The sequence below is a fragment of the Labrus bergylta genome, chromosome 23 (genome assembly GCF_963930695.1).
Source record: "Labrus bergylta chromosome 23, fLabBer1.1, whole genome shotgun sequence".
NCBI classification, from domain to species: Eukaryota; Metazoa; Chordata; class Actinopteri; order Labriformes; family Labridae; genus Labrus; species Labrus bergylta.
Window position 1 is genome coordinate 18629083 of NC_089217.1, and position 24749 is coordinate 18653831.

Genomic DNA, 24749 nt, shown 5'->3' on the forward strand with positions numbered 1-24749 from the left:
GAAGCAGACATAGTAGCCCACGATGCCCCTCTTCAGTGACACTGCCTAGAAAAACAAAAGAGAAATTACATCATTCCCATCAATGGAATGTTGCCCAGCTAGTCATAAACTTACTTTCATAAAGAACGACAGCTTTAGTTTTAGTGCCAAGGAATTCAGAAGGCAACAATCAATAGTCTCAAAGTGATGATGGACCTTCTGTTTGTACAAATGTTCTCCAATTTGCTATTAAATATGACTGATGTACTTTTTGACAGACCAACTCCTTCCATGTTTCAAGAACAGTTAGGCCCATTCTTCAAGCTATATTTTAATCACCAGACAGACCTTAAACTGGCACCAACATTAACAACCTAACAATAAGATGTCCTTTAGGGAGACGTTTTAAAATGATGGCAAGTCACTTTGTCCAGCCTTCAGCTTCTTTACCACCTCTTTTCTGTCTTTGTTGTCAAAATCAGGCCCAGAATGTAGCTGAGCCAACTCTTTATCCCCACAACATAAAACCAGTGCTCTTCCCCTCCTACTTCATTACCTTGAATCTTCAACTTCCTCATAACATTTGTGAAATACCATGTTCTACAGACAAATGTATCTAAAGTTCTGATATGCTGTAGGAGTGCCATTGTCACTGAAGTTAACTTCACTACATAAAATAATCAGACTAACTGTGTTTGTTCACAAATGGATTTGAGGACCTTCAAGTAGGGAGATACCATTTCTTGCATAATTCGCTCTAGTATAATTACAAGTAGGCAGGCCCAACTAGGTACTGCCTGGAAGTATTTCCCCAAATGTACCTAACAAAATAGAAATTAGCAACAGGGATTATAACTAACTCTTGATTTCTTAAAATGAACTGTCTTGGCACCATATTATCTCAACCTGCAAAATATAGTGGGTTTTCACACAGACAGACTATTGACAGGTTTTGGCCGCACATACTTAAATTGAGCTGGAGTTAATTGGAATAAAGGAAATTTATTGTTTCCATGACTTTCTTCTTCTCTTTCCCGGAGTTTCCTTCGTCTAAGGTGCCTAATTTTGTTGCTGTCTATTGACATACAAACAGAAAACACACATGTACAAGCATATGTATGCAGATATCAGAAAACTAAAAGACTACTTCTTAAAACGGAAAAAACAATCAATTAATCAAAATGTAAGAAAATGAAATAACTTGAATATCATAAAAGGCAGGCCTACTTTCTTTTAAATCAAGACATAAGGTATGTGAGCTATAGACTTCTCGATACCAAAACAATCCAGATGATGCATCTGCAAGTAATATAAATGGAACATTTTTGAATGACTTATCAACTTACCAGTGTGATTATAAAGGCTGGCTTTTTTTGATGGACATCAAGAAACATTTGTTTAATTGACAGCTGAAGATTATGTTGGTCGTCACCACTGGTAGCTGCAGACTCTGACAAAAACAACAGCAAGAATATCAGTATTCAATTGTTATTTAATTTATGATCAAATCAAAGCCACATCACAAATAGAAGCCAGTGAAAATACAGCTCCCACTGGCTGTCATGTTAGGAGCATGCCAACTAAGCTATGCTGATTTAAACCAAAGTCTATTATGTAGTAGTCTAATGTTGGGATATATAGAAGCCGTAGGTTACTAATCTGGAGAAACATGTCAGAATCATCGATGTCATTTACTGATATAACCAGTTATTCAATAGTCCTCCCATACTGACCATAGATAAAATACCTCCCCTGACAAAAGTTAGGATTTATTAAATGGCCCTTTGTGTTCAAAAGATAAAAAGCTAAAACAGAAATGGCCTGGCAGGTGTTACGGTGCAAATAGTGACCGCGTTAACTGGAGACTTTCAGCCGAACGCGTCTGTTGGTGTCCTGCTCACAACGGAATAGAAACGGATAGAGCCTCTTTTGTTAAATCATTCATTTACAGACGTATCTAAAGAGTGCATTTTTAGGCATTTACGTGGACACCTTTCATGTTTATCATCTGCGGTTACCGCGAAGAGCACTTTAGGCTGTAAGCCATCAGATGACACGGTCACTGGTCACACCATAACACCGCCAGTTAACACGATCACTGTTTACACAGAAACAGGTCCAAATACTGATCTATCTAGTACTGGGGGATATACTACTTCCACCTTAGCTAGATATAATATTAGCCCAACTTTATCAGGTTTAATTTGAGAAAACGTTAAAGTAGAGATAGTCTTTAAACTAGCTGGGCAGCTAAATGCATTTTCATTACGTTACTACTTCAATTTCCTCTCATGTTAATAACCTTGGCTCTCTACCACCAAACGACATGTATTTAGCATGAAAAACAGTCATAGGCAACCTCAAATATTTCAAACTTAGGTTAATAATAAGTTAATAATAAATGTTAATCCCGGGTAATTACTCTTACCTGACAGGAAGGAGGTTTGGAATACACTGAAAAGCTTCTCTTTTGTCCGCGAAGGATGTTGACATTGAGTAAATTATCGCCCCCTGCTGGTATGGCACAGATCACAGGCGTGAACATTTGACGCTGAAGACAGGCAATGCATGACACTGACACGCATCCTCTAGTGGACCAACGTGTCTATTACACGTTTCGGCAAGATACCGGGTTGGTATGGCACTTTGAAGACATTTCCTAAAGTGCACTGTATGTCTTGCTTCTTGATTGTTAAATAGAAACGTAAGAGAGGTAACTTTGTCTTTTCATACAGTTCTCCAACTGTGATAGTATCGTCCAATGAATGCTGCTGAAAATTGGTCAAATCAATGTCAAAATCAGTAAGGGTACCCTCTGCATTTTTCCATCTGGAAAAAACAAGTGCAGAGCCTTTTCTAGCAAGTTCTTTTTTTTACTTTCCGTTGAGACACTCTCTTTTCTGGTCCCTCCGCCCTTTTTGGTGTGTACCTGCACAAATCCTCCTTCTCTGAAATGCATCCATCCTATCTCAATTTTTCTCTGATTCTTTTGGCCGTTCTTTGGAATAGTGTGATGCTCTCTTTCAGGCACATGCTCACCCTTGCTTCTTGATAGTTTTCCTCTAAGCCGCACAAAAACCTTCATCTTGCGACTCCTTGGTTCGTTTTCCTTGCGTTTGCAGTATCCAAAAACAGCTAGCCGATCACCATACGATGGCAGATAATCCCTTATCTTATGGTGACGAGATGTGAGGCAACGTTTTGTTTACACATACAGGAGAATTTCACAAATGAACATGTGTGTCAGGGTGATTATTTTGTTTGGCTTGTTTTTTTTTTTTCACCAGTCAACATCTAGCCTAATCACACTGATGATTGAGTCATATTTCTTGTGCTAGAGAATGGCCCCCAGGTATTCTGCCCCGTACTATTGCAGTCATTCTTTGTGAATACTAGCACTTTATTCTGAACTGGTGCCATCTTCATACTTCTTCTTCAATACTATCTCTCACCTCTCCACTCTAACCCTGAGACAGGAGATGTTGGTGGTCAATCAGAGGGCAGAACAAACACCTAGCTGTTGGACTGCCACCCATCTGGGAGAAGGGTTACTGCCCTTTGATATGTCATGAAGGGAAAACGGCCTGTTTAAGCACCAATTCACTAGAAAGGACCATGTCACAACAGTATTAGTTTGAACATTTAATGTGAATTGTAAATGTAAGATATATTGACAGATGTATGTGTATGAGAGGGGTGTAGGTGTGAGATGGCCATTGTCTTTCAGGCTGATCTAGGAGGTTGATCGGGCAAGCGAGAGACTCAGAGTGGGGGTTCCGTCTCAGGTATGGATCCACCCAAACTGATTACGGCCCCAGACTGTACCTGAAGTGAGAGAGACGAGGGAGAGGTGTGTGTCAAGTTGGATGGGAAGGGATGAGGGGGGAGAGAAGGGATGAGGAAGGAGAGTGTAGTGGAAAAATACTGTCTGTCTGTCATCCTTGAACTTAAAAGACTTAGATGTTCGTGCGTCATTTAGCAATTAAAAACTGTTTCTCTGTATGGCCTTGGTCTGCATCTCCAACAGGTACCCTCCTCATTATCTGAGTACAGCATGATCCTAAATCAGTGCCCTCCTGACAAAGGAGTTGCTGTTCGTGTTCCACCGTACCAGGTACCTTATAAAGAAGCTTGCATAGATAAATCACCAGGCAAACTAGAAGAAGCTGTAGCCACTAGGGCAAGCTGAAACCAATGACCATGTATTACTCATGTATATGCAATATACCTACACCCTGTGAATGTATAAATATGCTCTGCAACCGGGACTGCCCCGGGAATCTTGCACTTGTGACTGATGTTACTTTTGTAGCTGATTACCCCTTTTGCAAAACAACTCTTACTATATGCAATAAAATACACAAAGACAAAAGACTTTGACTTGAGATCTTTTATTACCAACAGAAAAATCCACAACAAGGGAACAGATGAGGAAGGAGAGTGAATGGATGAGAAGTAGGGAAGGGGGGGTGGGTAGAAGGATCTGAGACAAACGGGATGTGGTGAGGTGACCAGGTGTAAATAGGCTGTCAGGTAAATACAGGTGTGGTTTTAGGCGTGATCCTGCTACCGAACCTAAGTAAATACATTTACTCCATTTTTCGGAGGAGTGGAGCAGACAAAAGATGGAGATATTATGCATTTGTGACCTTTAATAGTAAATTATTATTTTTTATTTACCCAGGGCAGTGAACTGGGAAAGGATGCTGCTCACCTGTTAGTGAGCAAAGTTCCTGTAAAACTGCTTTGTTATCTGTTGTTTGAGCTGGCGTTTTTATTCATTATCATCCAGATTTTGACACATCACTGGATATCTAAAAACAGATGAGGAAGGAGAGTGAATGGATGAGAAGTAGGGAAGGGGGGGTGGGTAGAAGGATCTGAGACAAACGGGATGTGGTGAGGTGACCAGGTCATTCATATGACAAAGGAGTTGCTGTTCGTGTTCCACCGTACCAGGTACCTTATAAAGAAGCTTGCATAGATAAATCACCAGGCAAACTAGAAGAAGCTGTAGCCACTAGGGCAAGCTGAAACCAATGACCATGTATTACTCATGTATATGCAATATACCTACACCCTGTGAATGTATAAATATGCTCTGCAACCGGGACTGCCCCGGGAATCTTGCACTTGTGACTGATGTTACTTTTGTAGCTGATTACCCCTTTTGCAAAACAACTCTTACTATATGCAATAAAATACACAAAGACAAAAGACTTTGACTTGAGATCTTTTATTACCAACAGAAAAATCCACAACAAGGGAACAGATGAGGAAGGAGAGTGAATGGATGAGAAGTAGGGAAGGGGGGGTGGGTAGAAGGATCTGAGACAAACGGGATGTGGTGAGGTGACCAGGTGTAAATAGGCTGTCAGGTAAATACAGGTGTGGTTTTAGGCGTGATCCTGCTACCGAACCTAAGTAAATACATTTACTCCATTTTTCGGAGGAGTGGAGCAGACAAAAGATGGAGATATTATGCATTTGTGACCTTTAATAGTAAATTATTATTTTTTATTTACCCAGGGCAGTGAACTGGGAAAGGATGCTGCTCACCTGTTAGTGAGCAAAGTTCCTGTAAAACTGCTTTGTTATCTGTTGTTTGAGCTGGCGTTTTTATTCATTATCATCCAGATTTTGACACATCACTGGATATCTAAAAACAGATGAGGAAGGAGAGTGAATGGATGAGAAGTAGGGAAGGGGGGGTGGGTAGAAGGATCTGAGACAAACGGGATGTGGTGAGGTGACCAGGTGTAAATAGGCTGTCAGGTAAATACAGGTGTGGTTTTAGGCGTGATCCTGCTACCGAACCTAAGTAAATACATTTACTCCATTTTTCGGAGGAGTGGAGCAGACAAAAGATGGAGATATTATGCATTTGTGACCTTTAATAGTAAATTATTATTTTTTATTTACCCAGGGCAGTGAACTGGGAAAGGATGCTGCTCACCTGTTAGTGAGCAAAGTTCCTGTAAAACTGCTTTGTTATCTGTTGTTTGAGCTGGCGTTTTTATTCATTATCATCCAGATTTTGACACATCACTGGATATCTAAACAATGGTTGAATGTAGGGAGGAAAATCTTATGAAGGGTAGCCGTCGTCTTCATCTTTATTTTGTTTGGGTGTAACTTCTGTTTAATTTTATAGATGCTGGGAAAACAACATGTTTCTATTAGTGTCTATTTTGAAGATATTTTTTAACGTTTTCTATACCTCTTTTATGCTGCATGCTTTAAGCTCTTTGCTTCTGATTTTTGTTTTTAATTGAACCCCTGTATCACATTTACTTGTTTTGTTACTGGATACTTTAGGGATAGGAGATACTCTTCACTGTTTGAGTTCAAGCTCTGATATAAAACCCCATGTCATATATCATACTTTATCAATCTATGATCCCATCAGCTAAAAAGCACATGTTCAGTTTGATAAATCTAGTTAAAAATAGTCCTCCATTTAGAGGTAAACTCCCTGTTTGGCAACATATAATTATCACATTCTTGATTGACTAGATTAGTTTGATGTTGAAAGCTAGACATGATAACACACTATAAATATTCAGAGGTTTTTATGACTGAGTTAAGTATCTTCAAGAAGAATTCATATGATAAACTTAACACAGAGTCTGTTTCCCCTTTTTGTTGTTTTAATCCAGTACCAGAGGACTCACCATGTGGCTAAAAGGTCACCATGTGGCTGAAGCCAGGACAGGAGTGATGTGGTCCCATTTCCTGGTTCTGGTCAGTACACGAGCTGCAGCGTTCTGGACCAGTTGAAGAGTCTTTAGGGACTTGCCAGAGCACCCTGACAAAAGAGAGTTACAATAATCCAGTCTTGAGGTAACAAATGCATGAACTAGTTTTTCTGCATCATTTTGCGACAGGATATTCCTGATCTTGGATATATTACGAAGGTGAAAATAGGCTGTTCTTGAAACTTGTCTGATGTGAGAGCTCAAAGACATATCTTGATCAAAAAGAACTCCTAGATTCCTTACAGTGGTGCTAGATGTCAGTCTGATGTCATTAAGGACAGTCAAATCACTAGAAAAAGTCTCTCTGAGGTTCTTAGGGCCTAGCACAATAACTTCAGTCTTGTCTGAGTTAAGTAGCAAAACATTTCTGGTCATCCAGGTCCTAACGTCCTTAAGGCACGTTTCTAGCTGACATAACTGACTGGTGCCATCGGGCTTCATTGATACATACAGCTGAGTATCATCTGCATAACCATGAAACTGTATGGAGTGTTTCCTCATAATATTTCCCAGAGGAAGCATATATAATGTAAAGAGAATTGGTCCAAGCACTGAACTTTGTGGGACTCCATGGCAAACTTTAGTGTGAATAGAGGACTCATCATTAACATGTACAAACTAAGATTGGTCTGATAAGTAGGATTCAAACCAACTTAAAGCAGTCCCTGTAATTCCAAGCAAATGCTCCAGTCTATACAACAGGATCCGATGGTCAATGGTGTCAAAGGCAGCACTTAGACCTAACAAGACGAGCACAGACAGAAGTCCCTGTCTGAAGCTAGAAGTAGATCGTTTGTAACTCTAACTAGTGCAGTCTCAGTGCTATGGTGGACTCTAAATCCTGACTGAAACTCCTCAAATAAACTGTTGTCATGGAGAAAGTCACACAGCTGTTTAGCTACCACCTTCTCCAGGATCTTCGAGAGAAAAGGAAGGTTGGATATAGGCCTGTAGTTAGCCAGAGTTCCTGAATCCAGAGTAGGCTTTTTAAGTAGAGGTTTGATTACCGTTACTTTAAATGCCTGGGGTACATAGCCTGCCAGTAAAGACGAATTGATCATAACTAATATAGAGTTGTTAACTAAGGGAAAAACTTCCTTAAACAGCTTGGTTGGGATTGGGTCCAAAAGACAGGTTGACGGTTTTGACGCAGAAAAAATGGAATATAGCTCTGAAAGGTCGATTGGAGAAAAACAGTTGAGACTAATATCTGGTCCTGGAACTGTCTCTACTGTATCAGATGTATCCGCACCAGGTAAGGGCAGGAGGTTACCAATTTTGTCCCTGATGTCTAGAATTTTGTTGTTGAAAAAGCTCAGGAAGTCATTACTGCTGAGGGCTAGAGGAATACAAGGTTCAATGGAGCCATGACTCTCTGTCAGCCTGGCTACAGTGCTGAAAAGGTATCTAGGATTGCCTTTGTTTTCCTCGATTAGAGAGGAGTAGTAGGCAGCTCGAGCGTGACGTAGAGCCTTCATATATCTTCTATGACTATCCTGCCAGAAAAAAACGAGATTCTACCATTTTGGTCGAGCGCCATATTCTTTCAAAATTCCGCGACGATTGTTTTAGAGTACAGGTTTCTGATTTGAACCATGGAGCCACTCTCCGCCGCTTGACAACCTTGTGTTTCAGGGGTGCAATCGAATCAAGAGTAACTCTCAGTGAATCCATTGCACTTTCAACAAACTGATCTAGCTGAGAGGGACTAAAGCTATCATAAGAGTTTCCAACTGGGTTGAAACACGGTACTGAATCAAAAACAGCTAAAATAGCTTCCTTAAATCTAGCCACAGCACTATCCGACAAACTTCTAGAGAGCACACCTCTTCCGAGCAGAGGTAATTCTGGTAGGACAAAGTCGAATGTAATAAAAAAAAATGGTCTGATAGAAGAGGATTTTCTAGGAAAACTGTAAGGTTATGGATTTCAATGCCATAAGCTAAAACAAGATCCAAAGTGTGGTTGAAATGATGAGTAAGTTCGTTTCCACCCTGTGTGAAACCAATAGAGTCTAATAGTGACATGAAAGCTGTGCTCAGGCTATCATTATCAACATCCACATGGATATTGAAGTCACCTACAACAATTATTCTATCACTGCTAAGGACTAAATCTGATAAAGATTCTGCAAATTCTGATAGAAGCTCAGAGGAGGACGGTAAACTACAACAACTAGAACTGGCTGAAAGGTTCTTGAGACTGGATGTGAAAAACTAAGAACAAGGCTTTCAAAAGAAGAAAAATTCAGCTTTGGTCGAGGGTTAACTGGAAGTCCAGAATTAAAAATAGCTGCTACTCCACCACCTCGTCCGGTGTCTCGAGGTATATGAGTACAAAAATGACTGGGAGGAGTGGATTCATTCAAACTAACATATTAATCTTGACACAGCCAGGTATCAAATCATTCACTAAAAGAGATTTGGATGCTAAGGACCTAATGTTCAAAAGTCCGCAGTGAATCTTCTGGTTTTTTAGCAAAATCATATTCGTAGTCTTGATTCTGATGAGATTTTGACGATTTACGCCGTTTGGATGACTTACAAAAACGGGTCTGGGCCGGGGGACAGACACAGTACCTATAGTATAACTACAGTTCGATTCAGAATTACAGCTATAGTGACTGGGAGACAGATCTAAGGGAGGCGCAGAGAAGCGTGTAAGACTGCAGCTCTGCCTCCTGGTCTGAACTCTATCATCTGCATGTATCTTTTGCCTAACACTTACACCAAAAATGAATAAAAATGGTGACCAAGTCCTCTACCTAGCCAAGAAGAGTCAACACCTTCTCTTCACAAGACGACTGGACAATGGACGTGCAAGGCCACCCTCAGGTAAACATGAACAGTTGAACAAACCTAAACCTTTCTTGGGAATTGTACATCTTCTGATAATACTGCTCCTGGCTGGTGATGTTGAAATAAATCCTGGACCTTCAATGAACTTAAACCACCTGGATGCTAAACCTTCACAGCTAACTGGGCTACAACCACAGCTAGCAGGGCTACAACCACAGCCAGCCTGGCTACAATCACATCTAATTGGGCTACAACGACAGCCAGCTGGGCTACAACCACAGCTAACTGGGCTACAACCACAGCTAGCAGGGTTACAACCAAAGCCAGCCGGGCTACAACAACAGCTAGCCGGGCTACAACCACAGCTAACTGGGCTACAACCTCAGCCAGCCAGGCTTCAACCACAGCTAATTGGGCTACAACCACAGCTAATTGGGCTACAACCTCAGCCAGCCAGGCTTCAACCACAGCTAATTGGGCTACAACCACAGCTAAATGGGCTACAACCACAGCCAGCCGGGCTTCAACCACAGCTAATTGGGCTACCACCACAGCTAATTGGGCTACAACTACAGCTAACTGGGCTACAACCACAGCTAGCAGGGCTACAACCACAGTTAGCAGGGCTACATCCACAGTTAGCATGGCTACAACCACAGCTAGCAGGGCTACATCCAAAGCTAGCAGGGCTGCATCCACAGCTAGCAGGGCTACAACCACAGCTAACTGGGCAACAACCTCAGCCAGCCAGGCTACAACCACAGCCAGCCGGGCTACAACCACAACTGGCAGGGCTGCAACCACAGCTAGCAGATTCACGCCACCAGCAGTGCAAGGATATCAAACTGAGGAACCCAGTAATGAAACAGCATCGCGCTACAAAATTATTTCAAACACTCTATCAAGCTAAAACAGTCTGGGATCCAAAGTGCAAGCCCGTGGCTTATTTGGGGGACACTTAAACATCAGGAGCATGACTCAAAAACGGGAACAACTACAACATATATTAGGCAATTCTAATGTTGACTTTTTAGGACTGACAGAAACATGGCTCACTCGCTCCTCTCCAGAAGCTGTAATAAATATACCTGGATACAACACCTTTAGAAGAGACAGGGTTAAGGGCAGGGGTGGGGGGTTCTCTTATACATTAAAAACACCTTAAAATGTGAGCAAATTGAATGGCCTAGTGAATTTGGACTTGAATGTATGTGTGTGACTATTTCTCTTTCATATGAAAAGTCATTTATTGTAATTTGTATTTACTGGAAGCCATCTGCAAAGATAGGTTTTTATGATCAACTGGAACTTCTTCTGGACTATTGTAACTTAGACAAAGAGTTGATTATCATGGGTGACTTAAATATTAACTGGGATGATAAGAAGGATAGAACAAATCTCAAGCAAATTACTGGCCAATTTAATCTTAAACAAATAATAGATAAACCCACCAGAATAACTCCTCGTTCCTCAACCAGAATAGACTTATTATTTACAAATCATCTTGAAAGAATTTAAAAAAAACTACAATCTACTAACAGGAATCTCAGATCATAATATAATTTTGTTCTCACGAAAACTCTCAAAAACAAGATTTCCCAACTCATACACAACTAGAAGTTGTCATCAGTTCATTCCACAAAACCAAATTCTTCCAAAGTCTGGACGCAGCTCTCAAAGAGAGTGACTGGAGTGAAACTCTCATGAGTGAAAATATAGAAAATGGTTGTGATGTATATTTGGTTTAAAACTAAATTAAATAATGTCACCATTTCTGAGAAAGGGAAAACAAAAAATAAATAAAAGGAATCCACTGCCCTGGATAGATGAAGAATGCATACAACTAATGAAAGACAGAGATATGTTGCTTAAAAAAGCATTAAAATCAGGTCTGACCACAGACAAACAGAGATTTACTTCAATTAGAAATAAAGTAATAAGCACAATGCGGAGGGCGAAGGCAAATTTCTTCATGACCATTATTGAAGATGCAAAAGGAAATAACAAAGTTATATGGCAAAATATTAATAAACTAATTGGTAGGTAACCTAAAAATGGCACTGATAATTTTGAAATAGAACTTAACGTACCTGTGCAAAATCCCTTAACTATAGCCACTGAAATGAACAAATACTTTATAAATTCAGTTAACGAGATAACACAACAGTTCACCCCCCCCAACTGTATACATAGCCTTCCTAATTCCAATCATGCGGCTTTTAAGATAGCGGAAATATCTGAAGTAGAGGTGATGAATATTATTAAATCCCTCAAACGGTCAAAATCCAAAGATGTGTCTGGACTCGACACACATTTTTTTAAATTGTATAAAGAATCATTAATTTTACCAATTACACATTTGCTTAATTTATCCTTTAAACAAAGTGTAGTGCCCTCAGCGTGGAAGCTTGCTGTTATCATCCCAATTTTTAAATCTGGTGATAAAACAGAAATGGCAAATTACCGACCTATCAGTATTCTACCTGTAATCTCCAAAATAGCAGAGAAGTGGCCACACACCCCTGCATCCGATGCGGTTTGGTTTTCGTAACCAACATTCTATAGAGTCTGCAAACTGCATTTTTGTTGAAAAAAATCAAAAGCCTTCTTGATAGGAATGTCCGTGTAGGTGCTGTATTCCTGGACCTCAAGAAGCTTTTGATACCGTCAACCATAGTGTTCTTATGTCAAAATTAACTTGTTACAATTTTTCCCAGGAAGCTCTACTCTGGTTTGAATCATACTTATCAATTAGAAAACAATGCGTGTCCATCTCTGGCACCAAATCCTCTTACCTTGACTGTCCAACAGGGGTCCCACAAGGCAGTATTTTGGGACCTATTTTATTTACTATTTATATAAATGACCTTCTGGAAGTGTGTAAAAATGTAAACATTCAAATATATGCTGACGATGCCGTTGTTTTTACATAGGGCAGAAATACCCATGAAGTTTCACAAATTTTAACAACAGCCATGACCCAAATGCAAAGCTGGGTCAAAGATTCATGTCTTCAATTAAACGCAAAGAAAACGGTCTGCATGATGTTCACTAAACAGCCAACCAGCCTTCAGCAGTCCGGCGTTTACCTGGAAGGTGTAGAGCTTAGTCTAGCTCATGAGTTGAAATATTTAGGCCTAACATTGGACCCAACATTAACATTTAAAAAACACATCAAACAATTAACAAAGACGGTAAATTTTAATATAAACAGTTTTAGACAGATAAGATCCTTCATGACTATCAATGCTGCTCGAATGTTTTTACACTCGATGATTTTTTCACATATTGAATACTGTATAACCGCATGGTCACTTTCTGCTGGCACAACATTTAAACCAATACAATCTCTTTTTAAAAAGGCCATAAAAATCTTTGACAAAAAGCCATTTTCATTTCACCATTGCACTGTTTTAGATAAACATAATTTACTAAATTTTCATGATTTTGTCCATTTTAAAAATGCATGTTTTATATATAAAACTTTGCACGGACTTGCTCCTCTTCCTTTGAAGGACTTTATAAAGCTGAAGTCTGCCAGTGGGATCGGCAACAGGGCCACAGCCCGAGGAGACTGTGAGGTCCCATACAGACGCACTACATTCGGACAAACTGTTCTGTCAGTCAAAGGAACTGAATATTGGAATATTCTCCCACTCACAATAAGAGACTCACAAACATATGCAACCTTCAAAACGCAACTCAAACAGTGGATAAAAGAAAACCAAATCTGTGACCACCTTTAAACTCTATTATTGTCTTGTGTCACTCGTGCCTTTGTATTTGTATTTTATCTTTCTCTGTTACCTGCCTAGGGACAACAGATGGAAACTAGCACTTCTGCTATAATTTTTTACAGCTGTAATTGTTACAGCTGTTTAATAATATGCACTGTCCCTAACAAATACATTTAAAAAAAATATATTCCTTGAAGATTCAAACTGGGAAAACTTGTGTTTTCCGTGTAAGTCTTTAAAGTTATGACATTTTCACAGAAAATAACATCTTAATGATACTTTATTGCTAGTAGTAATTAAATAAATACTCATTGGAGACAGCAGGGAAAATGCATACATGACATGCACACAAACTTGATGCCATCCCTGCATGCAATAAAAAAAAAGAATCACAGGTATTTACATGATTAAGCAGTTAAAAGGTCAAATGTGATTTAGTTAGACTTTAAATACTCTTAAAATGTGACAATTGATTCTGCACTGTGACTTCTTAAGACATGAAATGTTGAATATGTTTTTTTAATTTTGTTATTAATAGTAATTCTGAAGTTACAGAAGTGTCCACTAGAGTGGACATCATGCAACTCTATAATGCAAAACATTTTTATTTATTTATCTTGTAGTGCATAAACAACGATCAGAATTCTTCCCCTTTCAAAATCACATTTCCAGTTTTCACATGTCAATTGGGGTGGAGAGATCCATTTAAATTTAAGTTTTGAATATAATAATATAAAGTCTTTGAGTTTTTGAGTGTTCCTGTTGAAAAAAGGAAAAACATGTTTGATGAGCTAAAACTGATTGATGAGCTCAGTTTTTTCCTAAAGGATGCCTGAACAGCATTTAATGGGAGGAAATCAATTCATGAAGAGTAACCAAAACCATCACAACATCAGTTAGTTTCATGTTTCTGTTTATGATGCTATAAACAGAAACTCCTCAATTCAAGTGGGTATAAGACTTTATTCCATTCTTTATGCTTAGTGGAAAATGTCCTGAACTGTAAATATATAAAGAAATCAGTGTTAGGAAGTGTGAATTCCTATTTAACTGTTCAAATTTTAGACTTCTATCCCTGTGGAGTTGCTGTAGCTTAGTGAGTTCATATTCTGATCATTTCCTAAATCCTGCATCTGTATGGAAGGGAGTAAAACGCTTTATGAATTCAATGTAAGTTAGTTCCGAGATTGCAAACCAAAAGATGTTTTTACTTTCGTCCACATATTTGGTGTGACTCTGGTCCATTTAACCATTTGAATGTCCCCTAATGGGACGTCTATGAAAGCTAAGGCCTGTTGGGGAGTAACAAAAACTTTTTTCAATGCTAAGCCAGAGTGTGTCTGACGGCCAAATTCCACCAGCTTCCACTGTCTCAGCTCGGCCAGTCCGGAGCAATCCGTAGCAGTTACACAAGGCTTCTATTTTTGCCAGATGCCGGAGCACGGTGCATCAATTAACCACAGAAAAGACTGGGAGGGGAAGTCATTTTCCATTTAATAATCAATTGTAGTTAAATTTGATGGTGAAGACATGTTTGAAACAGTTGGGACAGTGGCAACAAAATAGTATAAAAGTTGTAAAATGCTTTAAATAACAGCTGATGGAAGAGCATTGCAGAGTGGCTTGTTTTTGTGAAGTCAAGATGCAGTTGATGTTTTTTTGTCCACTGACATCCACATATTAAATCCCTTGCAATCCTGTAACTTTTTTTCTTGTGTAGAGATCATGGCAGTATATTTGAAAAATCTTCCATCCTCTTTTAGTTTAAATTAGTCCATTTGTTTGATACATCGTTGTAACCATCCTCCTTTTTTTCGACCCCTTGTCAGATTAATTTTTCATCTTCCTCAAGAAAGTGTTGGGGTTGTATCAAGTCAACTTTGGTTATATTCTTTAATACTTATATAGAATTATTAATAATTAAATAACAATATCATTAAACTATGTTTAATCTCGTTTGGGGCACCACCCTGTAATCAGGGAAATATAACCAAAATATCACTCAGATCAGTCTCAAATTAGTTACTTAATTACTAATATTATTAATAACTATATTTAATAAATTGAAGGCGTGAAATCCGTACACAAAGCCCTCGCACCCAGCTTATATCACAATGTAAATACACCAGTAATCACAAACAACTGCTCTCTTAAAATTATAACAGAATTTATTTAAACAAAGCAACATCAATCCAAAATTGATGAACTTTATAAAAAAAAAGAACTATTATAAACTAATCTAAGCAAACAAACATTATCATGCAAGGCTTGTGGAAGAAGTGTAAAAGTGTAGTTGTGTGTGTGTGTGTGTGTGTGTGAGAGAGAGAGAGAGTTAGAGTGAGAGAATGAGAAAAAGCCATGTGGTGATGTCACATGGGGATAAAATGGTGGACAAAGAACAAAGGGAGCCGTGTGGCTCGGCCTTCTTGAACTCTCCGAGATAAGTTCAGTAACTATAACTTACACACCAGAAAGCCAGTGGCCGGACTTTGATTCAGCGGCGGGTACACTGGTCGTTCTGATGGGAAGCTAGCACAGCGGTGAATAAAACACACAGTTAGGCGAACACAGCAGTTCAGCAACAATAAAAGAAATGTAGCAGCTAACAACAGATAACAGGACAATTATCAGTTGTTACCATAACAAACACTTCCTAAAACTATTTCTGCCCCAACAAAAGCCTCTTACACTGGGATCACTTTCCTGGTGATTGTTGCAAGGTTGATCTTCAATGGTAAGATGAGCTTATATAGCACTTTTCTAGTCTTCCGACTACACTACACTTTTACACCACCTAATCCCATTCATACACCGCCGCTGAAGCAGCAGGAGCAATTCAGGGTCAAGTGTCTTGCCCAAGGACACATCAAACATGTTGCTCAACCCTCGACCTTCCGGTTGAGAGGCGACGACTCTACCAACTGAGCCACAGCTGCCCTGGCTATTCTGTTCAACAGATTTGGGCAGCTTTTCCGTGGCAGATGAAGAGGGAAATGGCAGCAGGAGTCAATGCAATATTGTATTTCTGGTTTCAGGAGGCGATTTCCTTGTGTTTTCTTGTGATGGATTAATACTGGGTCTTTTGAGATAACAAAGAGCAAGGCCTTTAACCTACTATTTGGTAAATTGTCTTGAGATAACATTTGGTATGAATTAGCTCTATACAAATAAAGATTAATTGATTGAGATATTAACTCTCTCTCTGAACAAATGCACATCTATTAGCCCTATTTGGTGCATATGTAGGACAAGAGAATGTCAATCATATTCTTAACAATAGGACGGCCTGGGTGAATGTTGTGAGGCAGGTGGTGGGCCAGAGTCATCTCCCAAGCGTCCACTAGTCGAACATTAAATCCTTTGAACACAGCTCTGAGCACCTTGTCCAGCTGTAGTGTGTACCAGTCACTGTAGTTTAACGATTCAGAAGGTGTTAAACCTCTGAGGTTTGCAGTCCTGATGACCACCAGCGTGTCTGGAGCCCTGTTCAACAGACGAATCACCGCCCTGCGGATGCTCTGAAGTCGTCTGATGTAGAGCTCAATTGGGAAAGGGCTGAAGTGGGCCCAGACGCTAAAAACTACAACTGTGTTGGTGCCACCTACCAACCCGTCAATTTCATTTGCAATGTAACGCAGCTCACTGGTTGGGATGTAGATAAAACTAAGAGGAGGACCATGGACACGGTATGTTACCAAGATGTTTTTTGCATTGTCCCATATCATGTAAGGTCCAGTTTGCTTCGGACTATTCTGGTTAATCTCCTTAGCATCTGAAAGTATGACAGAAGGAACAAGTTTAGCTGTTATATAAATAATAAACTTTCACCTGAAATTACTGTGAATCAACTACCTGGAAGTGAAGCATCAAAGTACTCAAACCACTGCCTTAGGGTGGAGTCTCCATACATGTGGACCACCTTTCCTTTCAGACACTGGCTGATGGCAGAGGAGTTGTTGAATTGGTGGACTTTGGTGCCACCTAGTGATCGCCACACACCCTGGTAGTAATACCCAGAGAGTCCAGACTTCCCTTTGCCTTGATCGACCTCAGGTTGCCCTAAAACATACTGATCAAGCTTTTGGTTATTAAAGTCATTGTTTTATCATGTATTGTTAACAGATCCCATAAAAAGACCAAAACATGGTCTCTCCTTTACCTTGCTTATTTCACTTGAGAGAACATCATAATATAACACAAAAAAGTATTCATTCAAATTTTTACAAAAGACTCAGTTTTAGCTTTTTTCCAGTGCAGATAAGTGTATTTATTGGATTTGTCTGAGCAGCAGAAAAATATGCATTAAAGTGCTCAGCAGGACAGTGTATGTCTCGAATGCACATGTTTATTGTGGTTAAGGTAAATGATACCAAATTCATTTTATAAGAAAATGTTGATTATTGAAAGCTAAATATTTACAGATGTTAATTAGTTTAGTATTTTTAAAGGGGACATTTTATGACAAATCCACTTGTACAGTGTTTTTGAACATATATTTGGGTAACCTGAGAGTCTACTGACCCACAAAATATGAAATAAATCCATCCCGTCCTTTGTTTGTAGTCTGCATAAGTTTTACAAGACAGAGAATAATGCTCCGTTTCAAATTTTCTCAGCTTGTGATGTCAAAAGCTGGATTCTGGTAAAAAAAAAAAGAATACCCTCCCTACCCCTGATATCTCCACCCATGGACTCCATCCCCAGCCTAGAACAAAACTTTTGCGCAGGTCTGCCATTTTAAGTCTTTCTACAGAGGATTGATGTCTACCAGGAAAACTCAAGGCGGCTCATTGCATTTAAAGAGACACACACACCAAACCGGAGCGTTCTGAGAGAGCTGGTTTATACAGGGTCACAAACCTCCTCTGGTGCTTGATTCATGTTATATTTTGACCGAAGCACAGCACAGATGTTTCATTTAGACCACAGGGGACTGTTTGAAAAGGGCTATAATATGTCCTCTTTAATAGTACTTAAAATAAATCTTGTTTTGAGCGTAAATGAAATAAATGCTTGCAGCTCTATCTCAGTTTTGTAGATAGAATCTGGTTAGTTTATTTATTTTTTCTTTATATGGGATATCTTTTCTACAAGGCAAAGAGATAAACAGCTATTGTCACTTTATTTTTTTATTGTGTAGTACTTCATTCCGCCAATGCTCTGGCTGGAATACAAAGAGGAAGGTTTTATTTATTTTTACCAAACCATTTTTCTTTTCAAGTTCACATGGATATCTTTAAAATATCTCTCTGGTGAAAGTCGAAAAGTTGTGCTTTACCTTTCATTGGAGGCAGCACCATGACATTGGCCGGTCCTGAAGAGTGAATGAAGACTTTCAGGTTGACTTTGCTGGGGGGGAAAAACTCCCATTATTAAGAATCTTCTAAACACACTACATTATGTAAATGTCAAACGTGATTTAACAAATGGTAACACTTTAGTTTTATTAAATTACTCTGCCTCCATATTTGGACTGAAAATATACACTTCATAGTTTTGTTGATGAGTGTCAACTTTAATTGTTCAGATTAAGTATTTTGGTAGGTATTATCTTACACTATAAACATCTTAAGATTTCATCTTTGCCACCTGTAGTTACAAACAACATTTTCCAGCAGGTGACACATACTATATACTTACAGTCATTACAAAACTAGATGCAACTTTTCTACTGCTGTGCTCCCTCACCTTTGGAAAAGCTTCTCCTCTTTGTCCTTAAGTCTTACATTGAATCCGTCTCTCATGTGGTTAATCCTGTCATCACAGCTCAGCTTCTTTGGCTTGTAGCAGAACCAAGGCTCGCCTGTACGGAGGTCAGAGTAGTTGCACTGTGGCTGGTTGGTTTGACGTAGGCAAACATTACAGGAGGTAGTTTCAGAGCTTGAACCTGAGCGGAAGAGGCTTTTAAAGAGAACCCTTTCAGGATGTTCTCTATTCAGCCTGTGCAGAACTGTGACAGCCTCGCTTGAGTGGACAAGCGTCACCTGATAAAACAAAACACAAGAGCTTTAAAGGTATAGCATACACCCTTTGCATGCTATTTTTTGTGTATAATTTGATTGTTAAAACAATGTTTTCAAGATAATTAATTTCTATTTTTGGTGTCAGCTGACTGAAGTTAATAATTTATTTAATGTAAACGATAAGATTGAAGGAAATGGTAAACTCTCTACTAGCTGGAAAGTTGAACTTAAAGTCATATTTTTTCACCTGTCTCGCCTTTAGTAGATAGGACAGATGACAACAGATAGGAAATGTTGGGAGGATGTAGAGGGGGATGACATTCAGCAATGACCCAAGGTCACATTCCCCCCCAGGCTGCTACAAAGAGGACCATCTCTGTAAAGGGGGCATGTGTATAACTGCTCGGCTATCAGGAGCCCGGTATAACTTTTTTTTCTTACCACTGTAGGCAGCCATCTTCTCAAACAATAGATTTGCCTGTTTTCTATCAAACAATTCACAATCTACCTTAGTATCAATTTCAACTTATTAGTACTTTTAATGCAGTTCTGAAAGCGTCTTGTACTTTAAATCAATATCCTGAGTGTGTGCATAAATAAATCACCCTGACGTATTGCCAGTCAGTGTTCGCCTTACTATGGTAGTATTTTCTCTTCTTTGTCACTATGTCCACGTCCGTCATGTTTGCCTGTTTAAAATCGCGTCCAATCACTGAATTCCTTTCCATTCCTAAACACCTAATTCCTACACCCTGACATTGACTTGGGGAACCCCCCCCCCCCCAAAAAAAAAAACCCATTAAAATACAGGCATAGGACAGGGCCTCTGCAGGCACAGTCACCACCACACATGTATGCAGGTGGCAAGTATATATATTTATTTTTTAGAAAAAAGCTAGACTATCTTTGAGGAGTTAATACATGTAACTCTTATGGTGAATACATTTCCTCAATGTAAAGTAGTCCAGAAATGAGGAATACCATTTTGTACAAAACTGGTAAAGATGGGCATTTTAACACAGGAATCAATGGGGATTAAGTCATTAGAGTGTGTGACTACACACACACACAGTCAAAGGCACAAATACACTCATACACATGCAACACTATAAAATAATAAATGACACTTTTTTTTCATTATTAGAATATTTAATTGCTTATTATTACTTTTCATTACTATTATTATATTATTATGTGTTGTTAGTATATGCTTTGGTAATATATTTTACACATTAATGCCAATAAAGCTATTTTAATTTAATTGACTGCCTCAAGAGGTAAATGGAGGAACTGCAGTTTTTAAAACTTCCACAATGTCTTTTTTTTTACTTTATGTTGTTGTTTGTTGGCAAAAGTAAGTCAGGGAAAATGGTTTCGATTCCATTAATTAAATGACCTACAGGACAATCACATTGCAATAGGTGATTCCTTTACCATCACTTGTTTTACAATACCATTTTAGTAGAAAGCCTTGAACTATACCTCAACATGTGCACTTCCTTCCCAGAGTAAAGGGAATACAGCAGAGTAGGAGCCATTAAGGTGATCCACCACTCGTCCAGCCACACCTGCTTCAAGTGCCCTGTTGTGCAACCGAGCAAGTAAGACATCTCCTCCAGACTTCTTGGGGTTACCTTGGAAGTCGTATATTTGTACCATAACTTCCAGCTGGTCTCCTACATGCCGGTCTACTCCACCCCTCCCTGGGAGAATGGTGAAAATGCTGTGGGCGGGATCACTTGTCTGGTCAAATAAAAAAGGAGCTTGCAGAAGAGGAGTTTCAGGCCAAGCAATGGAGTCTAATAACATGCGTTCCTCCTTAGCATCTGCCAAGGACAGCGGCTCGAAGGTGCAGAAGTTGTCAGTGTGAGGAGCAGTGCGAGGAGCAGAGGTCACTTTCTTGAGGACGATGCCAAAGTTTTCTTCATAATTTAGCTGGCAAGGGGTTAAAAAAAGAGAGATGGTGACAGAGAGGCATCAAACAAATTTCGTAAGATAAAATAAACTGAAGAAAGATGAGGGATTTTTGAGGGAAAACTATTCCTAAGGGCAATGGTAGTTTACATTTCTTGATCTTAAGTGCATGATTGACACGGCCTGCTCCATTCCACTTTTTCTAAGTTCCATTGCATAATGGTGGCACAACCAAATAACATTTTTTCTTTCTTCAACTAGATTGTCTACCTCTGGCCACATTGCTAATTTGATGGAAGACATTTAAATAAACCAGGCCCTGGTTGGACACTCTTCACACTCCACTCTTCAAATGTGATTCTGTATGGCATCTTTCTATCAAACAAGGTATGCTTTAAAAATACAATACTGCACTATTGACTTTAGACCAGGTTTATATAAGTGATGGGTTAATCATGCACCAGAAATGGGCCTTAAACACAAATTCCAATATTTAAATTTCAAGAGGAACAGGGGTGAAGAAATTGGCCCGAGTACCTTGTTCAGTGTTTCCCCTAGGTTTACAGCGTTGGGGGGGTGGGGACAAGTCGACATGCCGACACAAACACTTGAAGGAATCTTGGTGTTCATGGGTTACTTTTAATGACAGCTTTCCTTTTCTATCGGAAAGGTCCTGAAATGACTTCTTTAACTGATTTCCGACTCTATCCACTATCCTTACAATAAAGGCACAGAAAGCCCAAAAATAAATCTTTAAAAAAAAAAAAAAAAAAAAAATGTTTTTAAAGATTGGGCTACTCTGCGATGCTCTTTTTGTACCCAATCATGTTACTCACTTTGAATCTGAAATGGTGTTTCAACCTTTAACAAATCATCATCAGAAGAAGGCCGGAACAGAACAGCATCTGCCCCCGGACCTAGCGGTATACCCTACAAAGTATGTAATTAGTGCGAGATGCTCCTTACAAGGCTATGGAAGCTGTTGTGAGGATCTGGAAAAAAGGCAGTATTCCATCATGCTTGAAGAAAGCTGAGGGAACGCCCAAATTTCCCCTCTGGGAATCAATAAAGTACTATCCTAGCCTATCTATACAGAAAGGTGGGATACCAGGTGTCTGCGGATGCAGGTGCCTGGAACACACATCAGTCAAAATGATCCCGGAGGCCAAAGCAGGCAAGGACAACCTGACAGTGGTGTGGTATGATTTGGCAAACGCATACGGATCATTTCATCATGCCTTCATCTACGCAGCATTAGACCACAACCACATCCCCGAGCACATCAATGAAATTATCACCAGCTACTTTGAGACATCCAGTTACGGTTCCGAACAGACCAGTTGACAACTCTGTGATAAGACTTGGAAAAGGGTATTTTTACTGGCTGCACAACCTCCCTATAACAGCTGCAGGGAAAGATGTTTGAGGGCCAAGAATGGAGTTGGACATATGACAACCCCCAAAAAGAGGTTTTATGGATGACCTCCCAGTGACCACCACAACCCAAACAGATGGCGCCATGACAAGGTGCTCATGACACTAGCTAACACCTTGGAGCAGGAGAGACTCAAGAGACGCCATATTCAAAAGAAGCCAACATTGGGAAGAAGTCTACGACCTTGCCTTTGAAACAAAGAGTGCAAAATACCAAGACCTTTTGCAAGACTGTTGGGGAAAAGGTTGGCAGGCGTGGCTATTCCCAATCGAAGTCAGATGTAGAGGATTCCTGGCTCAGTCAGTGTAGAGGATTATCACAGCCATGGGTGTGACAGGAAAGGAGAGGAAGACTGCAGACCGCAGGATGGGGGAGGTGGCTGAGAGAGCCTCTTGTTTGTTGGAGAGAGGAGACAGTCAGGAGGAAGAGGGTAGAAACACCTGATGAAAGTTAGCCACAGTCTGTTGACATCAACTCTTCCTGACCAAGGCTACACTTACCACAGGTGAGTGAAGGACTTTTTAAGATCTGACCTCTATAATCACCTTCTATTTTTATTTCCATTTTACACAGGGTCCCAACTTTTAGGAATCAGGGTTGTAATAATTAACAATATGAAAACTCGACTTGAAAAGTTATTTGCATGATTCGTTATGCGGGACTATGCACCCCGAAAGAAAGACCGGGCCCTAAATCTTTTCTGAAGATCAGTTGAACATTAAAAAAGTCATGATACCTCCCTGATATCATCAGGTCCCGGTAGTAAAGTAATCCAACAGGATTAAAGCTATTGATATGATCATATTTTGTTGTTGTTTAAAAAAAACAACAACAAGAACTGTGCTCAGATAATTCTTTAACTCAGGCGCCCCTAAAATAAATGTTACACATAGCACCCAATGTCCAAAAATTGGACACAGAAATTAAACAGCTAAAAATGATTACATGCTTTTTATCAATTTCTAATCAAAGTGACTTCAAGGTATGTAAAAAGACCATTGTTGTTTCGATATGATCACCAATATGTTAGTCATTATTATGATCCTATAAAGTCTTTCCCCCCCATCTAATTCCCAAACAAATAATATAGGATAACTTTGAACAAGAAATAATGGGCTGTATGAGCTTCAACACTGTTCCTTGTGGTTACTAGAAAAAATGCATGTATTTGTGCTGTTGGGCTAAAATTGAAAAATGTGATAAAAAAATTGTAAAATCTACAAATTTGAAGTGTGGTCTACAGATTGATTGCCTATAACAACAAAACTTACGTTTCTATGCTACTATGGCCATAAGTTCAAAAATAATTATTATAGTGGGTTTAAATGGGTCCAAACAGTGGACAGGGGTGACTAATGTTGCTTTTTTTTGTTCTACAGAGCATGATAGACCTTTTATAACTGACCTTACTTTTGACCTTTTAACTACTCAATAAAGTAAAAATCTGTGATTCTTTTTCCGTTTCTTGAAGTTGATGTCTTTTGTAAGCAAGGTCGTGTTCAGACTTTTTGTGACAGGTGGCCCAAGGTGCAAATTATGCAGGGATGGCATCAAGTATGTGTGTATGTCATTAATGCATTCACAGCTTTTCACCCCATTATCCCATCCTCCAGTGATTCAGAGAATCACTGAGCAAAATGTTTTAAGCAACATAACCTTCAAGTGAAATTGTGTTTATTTGCAAATAAAAACCATGAATGTTGTGAAGAGTACATTGAAAGACACTGTTGAAAATAATCCCCTGTAATCATCAGCCCATCTTCAAAGTGTTGCCACTAATCCCAGTTCTCACCTGCAGCAGGTCCATGTTTCTTAGTACAAAGAACAACACAGTCAGAAGGAGAAGGATGACACAGGTCTTCAGAAGTTTCATGTTGACATGGTTACTCAAATCCTTTTAGGCACATGGTGAGTCCTCCTCTGGTACTGGATGAAAACAACAAAAAGGGGAAACAGACTCTGTTAAGTTTATCATGAATCCTTCTTGAAGACACTGAAGTTAGTCACAGATTATTAACAGAAGTTTTATTTATTTTAAATGTTTGTACTGTCTTAAGTTGAGAGTACTTGCTGTTTGAATTCGACCCTGCTTTTATTTTGGTATAAAGTAAGGATCACCTTGTGGATCAGAAAAAGCCAACTTGTTACAGGTCAAAAACCAAATA

The 24749-nt window shown here is 39.3% G+C and overlaps 1 protein-coding gene across 4 annotated transcripts in view; it reads right to left on the minus strand.

The window, feature by feature from the left end:
- The window catches only part of LOC110005142 (NXPE family member 3-like), a 54122-nt gene extending 29602 nt beyond the window's left edge, over positions 1 to 24520 (minus strand). Inside the window, exons 1-6 of one of the 4 annotated variants that reach the window (XM_065951335.1) lie at positions 24377 to 24511; positions 20718 to 21170; positions 18961 to 19256; positions 18551 to 18621; positions 17125 to 17331; positions 15423 to 17044 (exon numbers count right to left, since the gene is read on the minus strand). In XM_065951335.1, the coding sequence (XP_065807407.1) occupies positions 16500 to 17044; positions 17125 to 17331; positions 18551 to 18621; positions 18961 to 19256; positions 20718 to 21170; positions 24377 to 24457 (1653 nt within the window). In that variant the 5' untranslated portion in view covers positions 24458 to 24511 and the 3' untranslated portion in view covers positions 15423 to 16499. Of the gene's footprint in view, positions 1 to 15422; positions 17045 to 17124; positions 17332 to 18550; positions 18622 to 18960; positions 19257 to 20717; positions 23400 to 24376 lie in introns of those variants that run through there. The other 3 variants (XM_065951336.1, XM_065951337.1, XM_065951338.1) reach the window with 3 other exon arrangements.
- Between the last annotated feature and the right edge of the window lie 229 nt (positions 24521 to 24749).